The sequence below is a fragment of the Hylobates moloch genome, unplaced genomic scaffold (genome assembly GCF_009828535.3).
Source record: "Hylobates moloch isolate HMO894 unplaced genomic scaffold, HMol_V3 SCAFFOLD_15, whole genome shotgun sequence".
Lineage (NCBI taxonomy): Eukaryota > Metazoa > Chordata > Mammalia > Primates > Hylobatidae > Hylobates > Hylobates moloch.
Genome location: NW_026652290.1, coordinates 63,615,613 through 63,627,820, shown reverse-complemented (window position 1 = coordinate 63,627,820; position 12,208 = coordinate 63,615,613). Strand labels below are relative to the sequence as shown.

Sequence of the window (12,208 nt, the reverse complement as noted above, 5' to 3'; positions counted from 1 at the left end):
CACAGTTCTTAGTACTTTTACATTTGCTCATAATGATTTTTAACAAATAGAATTTCTTAAAACTATCTACTCACCTTTCATTTCAGTCGATATATTCATAAATATTAATTTGCTTTATTTCTGTATTACACAGGTTATGTCTAAATTAATTATACAGATATTCATTAACAGAATTTTTTGGTCATGTTTCCATGGTAAATGGAAATTCAAAATTAAAATACTGTCTCCTAGTCCAGGAAGAAAAAAAAACAGCAAATGAAACATATGACTCAACTTGATTCAACTATGAGATTATTTGATGTTCTTGGTAAGAGTTTTAGAGAAACTTTTTTTAGTAGTGGTGTTCTGCCTTTTTAATCAAAGTCAATACTTTCTTAGAGATGGAATTCTAACAATTCTCATTCATGCATATCTGCTCAAACTCTATTATTAAAGGTGTGCAATATTTATCAGGAACCCGTATTGCCTATTCCAAGGCAAAATAGTATATATTCTTAATAAAAATTACTTATATTACTGAACCTTCACTTCGGTAAATTATGCTTTCTACGTGACCCCAACAAAAACTTTAGATTCACTTTAAGAATATTTCTGGATATGTCAGGAATAAAAATGAAATTCATTCTAACAGTGTGATATTTTAAAAATCACCTTCTCCTAAACGCTTCCAGATGTGTCTTCAGCATAAGGAGTCCTCTTTCTATAACCATGAGACTTGAGTGTGATTCCTGTTCAAGACTGCTAGAAGCTATCATAAGACTCTCCATGCACTTACTAATAAATTCTTGCTCCTTCTCCAAACCCGTTTTACCTGAAAGCCAAATGTTTAGACACATATATTAGCCTTATATTCTTGTTTAGCTATATCAAAGAAAAATTTTAGTTTAACAAAACACCCTCACATAAAAATTACCTATTAGACAATATTTCAAATCACTTACCATTAATATAATAGGAGTTAATATACTGGATAGCTGCTCGACTGACATCACCAGATTGTGCTCTTAAAGCAATGCCCCAAAATTGGTCCATACCACACAGCTAAGAAAGAAAAATATGGTATCTCTAAATATTGTTTGTCAAACTATGTAACTCATAAGACTGAAGTATCAAAAGTAAAAAACATAGGCAACTCCTATTATTCAGCTATTAAATAATAAAAATAAATGATTTAAAAATTTCCTCCATTGATGAAATACACCTGTACTAGTTCTAAAAAATATTTATACAGCACCTAACAAGATATACATAATGTTTAACTCACAAGTTGTGACTACATAGTAGGAAAATTCTAGTCCTGAAAAACACACTATAAAGGAAAAAAACCAACACAAATACAATAATGAGCACAATGCTTCAATGAATCCATCCAACTTAAACTGATAAAACCACTGCTTTCTTGTATTCACAGAAAATTAACAAGATATGCTAACTCTAGTTCTCACTCTATTTATTTATTTATTTATTTATTTATTTGAGAACAGAGTCTCACTCACTTGCCCAGGCTGGAGTGCAGTGGCGCAATCTTGGCTCACTGCAACCTCCGCCTCCCAGGTTTCCAGGGATTCTCATGCCTTAGCCTCCTAAGTAGCTGGGATTACAGGCGTGCACCACAACATCTGGCTAATTTTTTTGTATTTTAGTAGAGACAGGGTTTCACCATGTTGGCCAGGCTGGTCTTGAACTCCCGACCTCAGCTGATCCATCCGCCTCAGCCTCCCAAAGAGGTGGAATTACAGGTGTGGGCCACTGCGTCCAGCCTCATTCAAATTTATGATGTCAACCAGGAGATGACACAAAAAATGTTTTCACTAAAAACTACAGAAAAAGTGGGAAGTAGAAGCTTCCACAAGTTAGGCAGAGTAAAGAAAGATTTCCTTCTAAATTGGCAGCTGAACAACTTTAGTGTTAATGTCACCTACTTTAAAAAGGTAATCTTATTTCATAATAGAGCATAGTAGAGCACGACTACTTCAGTTGTCTGAAATTACCAAATTGAAAATTATCATAGAGGGCCGGGTGCAGTGGCTCACACCTCTAATCCCAGCACTTTGGGAGGCTAAGACAGGCAGACTGCCTGAGCTCAGGAGTTCGAGACCAGCCTGGCCAACAAGGTGAAACCCTATCTCTACTTTCAAAAAAAAAACAAACAAACAACAAAAAAAAAACTAGCCAGGTGTGGAGGCATGTGCCTGTAATCCCAGCTACTCCGGAGGTTGAAGCAAGAGAACTGGTTGAACCTGGGAGGCGGAGGTTGCAGTGAGCCAAGATTGTGCCACTGCACTCCAGCAGTTATCAGAGTGATACTAAAGCAAGGGTTACGACTAAAAAACCTGAAAAAACCTAGTCAGACAAGAAAGGAAGGCAGTAGGAAAATAAAATAAAAGCATTTTAGATACAATTAAAATTATTCTGGCCAGGCGTGGTAGCTCATACCTATAATACCAGCACTTTGGGAGGCTGAGGCAGGTGGAAAAAAACTTGAGGTCAGGAGTTCGAGACAAGTCTGGCCAACGTGGTGAAAACCCAACTCTACTGAAAATACAAAAATTAGCTGGGTGTGGTGGCGCACGCCTGTCGTCCCAGCTACTCAGGAGGCTGAGGCATGAGAATCACTTGAACCTGGGAGGTGGAGGTCGCAGTGAGCTGAGACTGTGCCACTGTACTCCAGCCTGGGCAACAGAGCGAGACACTGTCTTAAAAAAAATAATCATAATGGCCTGGTGCAGTGGTTCATGCCTGTAATCCCAGCACTTCGGGAGGCCAAGGCAGGTGGATCACCTGAGGTCAGGGGTTCGAGACCAGCCCCACCAATATGGTGAAACCCCGCCTATACTAAAAATACAAAAATTAGCCAGGCATGGTGATGGACCCCTGTAATCCCAGCTACTTCGGGAAGCTGGGACATGAGAATCGCTTGAACCAGCGAGGTGGAGGTTGCAGTGAGCTGAGATCACACCACTACACTCCGGCCTGGGTGACAGAGCCAGACTCCATCTCGAAAAATAATAATAATAATAATTTTTTTAAAAGTATTCTTTTTCCTTTTTAAAAAAATTTCCCCAAACTTGCTAAGAGATAAAATTATTCTTTTTTTTTCTTCAAATGGAGTCTTGCTCTGTTGCCCAGGCTGAACCAAATGGCATAAAAATCATATTTGAGACAAATCAATCTTTTATTTGAAGTAAAATATTTGGCTGTATTATCTAGGAATGTCTAGGAGACTCAAAGAACACTGACATGGCCACTTCTTTATAAATCAAGAAACATGTAATAGATTTTCATTAAGCACACCCAATGTTATCTTTGGTACTGAAAAATAAATTTGCTTTATAAAACTTTTGAAACCAGAGAACAGAATTGGGCTGCGCACGTTGGCTCATGCCTGTAATCCCAGCACTTTGGGAGGCCAAGGCAGGCAGATCACTTACGGTCAGGAGTGCAAGACCAGCCTGAGTAACATGGTAAAACCCCATCTCTACCAAAAACACAAAAATTAGCCAGGCATGGTGGCAAATGTCTGTAATCCCAGCTACTCGGGGGCTGAGGCTGGAGAATCTCTTGAATCCAGGAGGTGGAGGTTGCAGTGAGCTGAGATCACACCACTGCACTGCAGCCTGAGCAACAGAGTTAGACTCCATCTCAAAACAAACCAAACTGCACTGCACAGGTAGCAAATTCTATGCTTTGTAGAAAAATAATTTGGAAACCGAATTTGATAATCTAATTTGAGGAATAAAGTTGCCTAATAAAGTAAGTCTAAATTCATACCTCAGAATTTGAACAACCATCATAGGCACTGGTAGCCAATCGAGCCAAGTTACAGAGATGCTGAAACAGGTTTAAGCCAGTCATGCTAATTGTTTCAGGTTTTAGCTGGGGCATCTTTGGAAGGGTAGGGGGAAACACAAAGCTAATTTAGTGTGGTAATTCACAGATTTTATTAAATTTAAATAAACTTTACTGAAAACATTGTAGAAGGAAACAGATCACTTTGAATTTTTAGTGATAATTTTAAAAAATAAAAATATATAATAATTTGGCTGGGCACAGTGGCTCAGTACTTTGGAAAGCCGAGGCAGGCAGATCGCTTGAGCTCAGGAGTTTTGAGACCAGCCTGGGCAACATGGCGAAACCTCATCTCTATGAAAACTACAAAAATCAGCCGGGCATGGTGGTGTGTGGCTGTAGTCCCAACTACTTGGGAGGCTGTAGTGGGAGAACTGCTTCAGCCCGGGAGGTCAAGGCTACAGTGAGATGTGATCACACTACTGCACTGCAGCCTTGGAGACAGAGCAAGCCTATCTCAAAGAAAACAAAATGAAAATATATATGTGATTTAATGAACATTTTATTCAGGTAATAATTGAAATGTGTCTGATACAGGCTTCAATTTTGAAGATGTACATAGACCCAAATCAGAGGACATAAATAAAAACATCTATCATGCATTGTATACCTATACCATACAAACTTATGAGAGGTATAGCTACAAGTACAGTTTTTGTTAAAGTCAGAGGTTGAAATTTAAGATGACGGAAGTTATATTTGTAGCTCTGTCTTGGGTCTATTAAGTGATTTAGTTTATACACACTAAAACTCATTCATATATATATACTCAGTTCCAACACGGAGATAACGTCACACTTTGCAGACAGCCTTCATAATCTCAAAAATAAGCATAAAAAAGTCTTATTGCATTATTTTCACTGAGTTTCAAAATTCAATTGGGAATAGCTCATTCAGAAAAATGTCACCTGAACTGTGACATGTGGTAAAGAAGAACAAAAATTGGAACATCTTTACAATGACAACAACACTTCCTAATATGCCTTCCCAGAATTTACACATCTGGAGAATGGCTTATCTTTGCCCAAAAGACTGACTGCAATGACAGTCATTTAAAGAATGAAGAGTCACAGAAAACAGCTCTCACACTCGTGGATGCGGGCACCACCCCTGAAAATTGGACTACAATATTACTGATGATTTTAAAAAAACAAACACTAAGAAAATTGGTGCTGCCTTCAAAAGTTATTCTAATTGTTAAATTATTATAGCTAATAGAACATTTTTATAAATATAAACTATTAATTTAGAGGTAAACTGTGTAAACAACAAAATCAGAGCACAATCTGACCAAAAATTATATTAGGACTGCTAAAATTCATTACATTTGGTACATAAAAAACTGTCAAGAAAAAAAAAAGGCATTACAGAATTCGTATTTCAAGAGATGAAAAAGGGAACATGGAAAAATAATAACAATTAAACTGTGAGAAATGTAATTACCTTCTCCAGGAAAAGATGTTTGTAGGTTTCCATACCCATAGCATGTTGATCTTTACTTCGAACTTGATTTAAAAACCAATGGAGTGCATCATCATAACATTCAGAATCTTCTACTAAACAATGCCATAAGATGTCAACTTGCTCTAAACTTAACCCTAGATAAAAATTATAAATTTTATACTTTATTAACTACATACAAAAAAATTACACTTCTCTTAGGCATGTGTACGTACAGTAAGTCCTCACTTAACACAGATAGGTTCTTAGAAATTGCAATTTTAATTGAAATGACGCATAATGAAACTAACTTTACCATATGTTAATTGATATAAAGAAGAGTTATGTTCCTACAGCATATTTATGATTTAAAAAAAAAAAAAAAAGAATCACAGCAGCTGGGTGAAGTGGCTCACGTCTGTAATCCTAGTACTTTGGGAGGCCGAGGTGGGTGGACTGACTGAGTTTGGGAGATCCAGACCAGCCTGGCCAACATGGTGAAACGCTGCCTCTTTTAAAATACAAAAAATTAGCTGGGCACGTTGGCGTGTGCCTGTAATCCCAGTTACGCAGGAGGCTGAGACAGGAGAATTGCTTGAACCCAGGAGGTGAAGGTTGCAGTGAGCCAAGATCATGCCACTGCACTCCAGCCTGGGCAACAGTGCAAGATTCCATCTCAAAAAAGAACAAAAACAGTCACGAAACTACTTATTTAGAAGTTAACATTTCGAATATTAAACACTGGAATAAATGTGAGCTACACATACATTTAAGAAAGATTAATACAAACCACTAAGATAGTTATTTATCCAGTTTTTGGCGAATCAGTGGTGGTAGTAGATGAAATCAAGGACTAAATGGTTACAAATTAAACATCATAAGGAGCACTTCCTACCACCAGGCAATTCAAACACAAACAATAACAAATTTAGCGGGCTCGCTTTTTTACCACATCATTTATGGCTATGCATTTCCATGAATATCACAGAGCTCACAAATTTCTATGTTACAATTTGTATTCATTCATTTGCTCGTTTTCCAACTTGCTTATTCCAGTTCAGGGTTGTGGGTGGCCAAATCGTAACCCAGCATCTCAGGGACTAGCATCTCAAGGACAAGGCAGTAACTAACCTTGACCAGGAAGCCATTCCATTGCAGATTGCCCTCATACACACACCCACACTCATTCAGATTGGGATCATTTAGACATGCCAATGAATCCACAGTGCATGTCTTTGGGATGTGGGAGGAAACCAGGGTACCCAGAGAAAACCCATGTAGACATGGGGAGAATGTGTAAATTCTGCACAGGCAGTGGCCCTGGCCGGGAATCAGTTTTTTCCTCATTAATGTTAAAACATTATTTGATGACCTACTGTAGTTTATTTATATAAAAGTGTATAAAATATTTACTATCTCATCCAGGCGCAGTGGCGTACACATGTAACCCAGCACTTTGGGAGGCCGAGGTGGGAGAATCACTTGTGGCCATGAGTTTGAGACCAGTCTGGGCAATATAGGAAGACATTGTCTTTACAAAAAATTAAAAAACAAAAATTTGTAGGCCGGGCGTGGTGGCTCATGCCTGTAACCCCAGCCCTTTGGGAGGACAAGGTGGGTGGATCACCTGAGGTCAGGAGTTCAGAACCAGCCTAGTCAACATGGTGAAACCTGGTCTCTACTAAAAGTACAAAAACTAGCCAGGCGTGGTGGTGGGTGCCTATAATCCCAGCTACTCGGGAGGATGAGGCACAAGAATTGCTGGAACCTGGGAGGTGGAGGATGCAGTGAGCTGAGGCCTCGCCATTGCACTCCAGCCTGTGCGACAAGAGCAAGACTCCGTGTCAAAAACAAACAAAAAAGTAGCTGGGCAGGGTGGCACGCACCTTTAGTCCTAGCTACTTGGGAGGCTGAGGTGGGAAGGCTCTTCGAGCCCAGGAGTTCAAGGCTGCAGTGAACTATGATCATGCACTTCAGCCTGAATGACAGAGCGAGACTGTCTCTTTTATATTAAAAAAAAAAAATGGCTGGGCGCAGTGGCTCACGCCTGTAATCCCAGCACTTTGGGAGGCTGAGGTGGGCAGATCACGCGGTCAGGAGATCAAGACCATCCTGGCCAACACGGTGAAACCCCGTCTCCACTAAAAATACAAAAATTAGCTGGGAGTGGTGGCGCATGCCTGTAGTCCCAGCTGCTCAGGAGGCTGAGGCAAGAGAATTGCTTGAACCCGGGAGGTGGAGGTTGCAGTGAGCCAAGATTTGCACCACTGCTCTCCAGCCTGGTGACAGAGTGAGACTCCATCTCAAAAAACAAAACAAAACAAAACTATCTCAATAACTATTTCTCATGTCATCCTATTTGTAAAATTTAAAATCATATTCATACAACATTTTGGTCCTAAATGAATGTACCAGAAACACCAATATAGCCAGAAACACAAAGGAGATAACTTACAGCCTTTTACAAGTATTTAATAAGAATTTTCACATAATTTATGTTTTTAAAATGTAGTTTAAGATAACCCATATGTAAATCACCTAAAAATACACAACTTATGAAGTATTCTCAAACAACCCATTTAGAAGAAAATTCTTCTCCCTAAAACAGGAGCACATCTGTATAATAGTAAAAATGATTGGGGGAGGTAATCCTAAAAATTGAAGAATCAGTGGTAAGGGTTGAGTATTACAGAGCGTATACCATGTTCAAAGGTCATTCTCTGTATACAGGAGATAAGTAAGCATTATTTTAGTAAAATATGAAAAAAGGAGGCCAGGCATGGTGGTTCACACCTGTAATCCCAGCACTTTGGGAGGCCGAGGTGGGCGGATCACCTGAGGTTGGGAGTTCGAGACCAGCCTGACCAACATGGAGAAACCCTGTCTCTCCTAAAAATACAAAAAATTAGCTGGGCGTGGTGGCACATGCCTATAATACCAGCTACTCGGGAGGCTGAGGCAGGAGAATCGCTTGAACCAGGGAGGTAGAGGTTGTGGTGAGCCAAGATCAAGCCAATGCACTCCAGCCTGTGCGACAAGGGCAAGACTCTGTCTCAAAACAAAACAAAGAAAAAGAAAAAACGAAAAAAGGACCCTTATGATGAAGAAAGCAAAAGGAAACTGCCTAAAACAGAAAACAGCAACATATCAGAGGACATAATCAGCTAGGGAGTCAGGCTAATGACAGAAAATCTGTATTGTACCCAATTATTATTAAAGGATGCCCGAGTGTGGCAGAAGACAGATAAACTATTCAGAACAAAACGGAAGGCATTATAGGCAACCACAAGTACGAATACGAAAAAAAATTAGACAGTCCAAAAGGTTAGAACAAAGCATCCCAGGGATTTCTGAAGTACATTTTAAGAGGTTCCAAACCCTGGGTGGTGCCCTAGAACCAGAAGGGGCATGATGGTATGGTACCATCAAAAGAAATTTCTTTTATTGGGAAAAGTAGATGAAATGACAAAATAAAGAAAAATTCCTCAGAAATATTCACCCTAGTAGCAGTATCAGTCTAAAGAGTTTTATCAAAAAAAAGTTATCCTATCAGTTTCTCACTGAAACAGTTAATGTGTAGATGATTTGTTCTGAGAACTTGTGACCATAGGAGCAAATTTAAATAAACCCAAAACAATTTTAGTATATATCAGAACTTAAACACATTAATTAAGGAGAACAAGATAAACAGTATCCAGGTTAATTACAGTCAACTAAATAAAAAAAACAGAAGTATATCCATAATTGGCTGAATCACCAGTCCACATTCAATGGGCAACTTAAAAAATTTTGTTACTGTTTTTTTTAAAAGACTATAGTTATTGTCATATTGAAAATCAGTATCAAAATATTGGATGTAATTACATATAACTTTGGAGTAACTTCGTTATGGGTAACAGGAACTGTGCCAATAAGAGAAGTACAACCAGCCATGCACAGTGGTCTGAGGCCTGTGATCCTAGCACTTTGGGAAGCTAAGGCAGGAGGATCGCTTGAGCCCAGGAATTTCAGACCAGGCTGAGCAACATAATGAGACTCTGTACAAATAATTTAAAAATTACACTGGGCGCCGTGGCTCACGCCTGTAATCCCAGAACTTTGGGAAGCCGAGGCGGGCGGATCACGAGGTCAGGAGATTGAGACCATCCTGGCTTACACAGTGAAATCCCGTCTCTACTAAAAATACAAAAAAAAAAAAAAGTTAGCTGGGCGTGGGGGCGGGCGCCTATAGTCCCAGCTACTTGGGAGGCTGAGGCAAGAGAATGGCGTGTATCCAGGAGGCGGAGCTTGCAGGGAGCCGAGATCGCGCCACTGCACTCCAGCCTGGGCAACAGAGCGAGACTCCGTCTCAAAAAAAAAAAAAATTAGCCAGGTATGGTGATGTGCACCTATGGTCCCAGCTACTCTGGAGACTGAGGTGGGAGGATCACTTGGAGGGCAGGTGAAGTGGGCGGGAGAACAGCCATGATGTGGGAGAAGTGAAGTTTTAGATTTGATACTATCTGGGCAGTAGCTATTATCTATTGTAAATTCACAGAGAATCTATATTGTATATAATCAATATGAAACTTAAATGTTCACAGTATCTATGTTGACTATATGTGTTTGTTTGACTTCTCCCTATAGATTGGTTTTGCTGTATTTTACTTATTTCTTGAATGTTATCAGTCATAATGGGTCAATAAATGACGTAATAACACGAAAGAGAAATTTCCTACCAAAATCAGGTAGCTTATTTTTGAAATCTGTTATCCCAGTGTTGGTAGCATTTGTTACAAATAGTTTGAACAGAAAAAAGAAATAACAGACTTTAAATAATAAGATAAACACACTATATCTCAAGCATACATATGGACTTGAAAAGAGTCATGACAACTCCTAGCAAGACACCCATCAGGCTGACAATATACTAACCACAGTTACAGAGACAATGTTCTTCTAAAAAATAAGGTTTGACACTGACACACAGAAAAAGAAGAATGTAGAGAGTAAAGGATGACAGTCAGTATATGAAGGAAAAAGGAGCTTCGGCTAACAGAAATCAAGCTCGTTCTTCTCTTGTGAGACCATCTATAACCACATGGATTTGGATATGGTACACAATCTGAATATGACAGACCAAGCTCTACTTTTAAAAAATTAACTGTTAATGAAACTGAGTTTAAAGTCAAACTAAATAAAACTGGGGTCTCTAAATGTCTTCATCACCCATAAAGCCAAGTAATTTTCAAAAGATTGGCCCTGATAACAATACATAAATAATACCTATCTCCAACCAAAGGGAAAGCAAGATTCTATAAGCAAAAATAATAAAAGATGCAGTCAGCCAGGTGCAGTGACTCATGCTGGTAATCCTAGCACTTTGGGAGGCCAAGGCAGGAAGACTGTTTGGGCCCATGAGTTTGAAACCAGCCTGGGCAACACAGTGAAACCCTATCTCTATGCAAATTTAAAAAAAAATTAGCTGGCTGTGGTGATGTGTAGTCCCACATTACTCAGGAGGCTAAGGTGGGATGACTGTTGAGCCGGGGAGGTCAACAGCTGCAATGAGCTGTGATCGCACCACTGCACTCCAGCCTGGGAGACAGTGTGAGACCATGTCTCAAAAAAAAAAGAGAAAAGGTCTTATAGAACTAAAATTTTTTTAAATTTATTTAAAATGCAAACAATCCCAATTATTTTAATAAATTATCTGAATGTTGGTATAATTTATAAATGTATTAAGAATAATCACTGCAGCAGCCATAAAAAAAGAATGAAATCGTGTCCTTTACAGCAACATAAATGGAACTGGAGGCCATTATTCTAAGTGAACTAACTCAGAAACAGAAAACCAAATACCGTACATTCTTGCTTGTAAGCAGGAGCTAAACAATGGGTACACATGGACATATAGATGAAACTAATAGACACTGGGGTCTCCAAAAGGGGATATGGCAGACACAGGACAAGGGTTGAAAAATAAACTATCGGGTACAATGTTCACTATTTGAGTAATGGGTACACAAGAAGCCCAATCCCCACCAGTATGCAATATACCCCTGTAACAAACATACATGTGCCCACTGATTCCAAAATTAAATTAAACTAAAAAAAAAAAAAAAAAAAACTGCAGAAATCAGAAGAGTAAATTTAGTTCTTCCAATAGTCAAAACAGATTTTTAAAAAGTACTGATTAAAAAACTTACTGAAATGATCAGGTGATCCCAGAGTTGAAAATACACAAGTCAAGAATTGAAGGCGAACTTGAACTTCAGCACTATGGCTGTACCTATAATTTAAAAGTTATTAAAATAATTAAATATCCTATTTCTTAATTACTTTTAAAAATTTAGTGGTCCTATGCATAACTTATACCAAAAATTGTTTTAATAATTCATAATTATTTTAACTATGTATCTTTGGTTACACAAAAGAAGTTTATAAAGGCAAAACAAAAAACAAATTTATACTATTTAATAAATTACACAAATCTTGAAACTATAACAAAGTTTCCTTTCAAATTATGTAAGAAAGCACACAAAAATTCAACAGTGAAGCAGAGGAAGTATGTCATTTTAAAAGTATGTAATACACACATAAATTAGAATAGGCAACAGGTAAAAAACACCATCTCTATCTAAAAAGTACATACTTCATATCATGGTCCCTTTAGTGGTAATATATTCTGTACCCAAGAAACACTAATAAAATAATATTTCCATAAATTTAGTTCATGAAAAGTAGAGCTGATACAAAATTTGCATTTTTGAATGTTATTTCAAATCTAAATAATTATAATTCACATGCATAAAATTTGATGCTTAATAAAAAATTTGCTTTTGAAACTTTTAAAGAAGCAACTTTTAGTGAGGTAGGATAGGAGATGAGTCTGAATAGATCAACAAGAGACAGACTGTGGTCGGCCCCAACGTCAGAA

At 38.2% G+C, this 12,208-nt stretch overlaps 1 protein-coding gene across 3 annotated transcripts in view; it reads right to left on the bottom strand.

Annotated features, from left to right (window-relative positions):
- Positions 1-12,208, bottom strand: part of USP34 (ubiquitin specific peptidase 34) — a 297,846-nt gene that overhangs the window by 131,982 nt on the left and 153,656 nt on the right. For all 3 annotated transcript variants that reach the window (XM_032176545.2, XM_032176542.2, XM_032176541.2), the window contains exons 21-25: positions 11,478-11,560; positions 5,293-5,447; positions 3,772-3,885; positions 942-1,041; positions 652-811 (exon numbers count right to left, since the gene is read on the bottom strand). In XM_032176545.2, the coding sequence (XP_032032436.1) occupies positions 652-811; positions 942-1,041; positions 3,772-3,885; positions 5,293-5,447; positions 11,478-11,560 (612 nt within the window). The remainder of the gene's footprint in view (positions 1-651; positions 812-941; positions 1,042-3,771; positions 3,886-5,292; positions 5,448-11,477; positions 11,561-12,208) is intronic.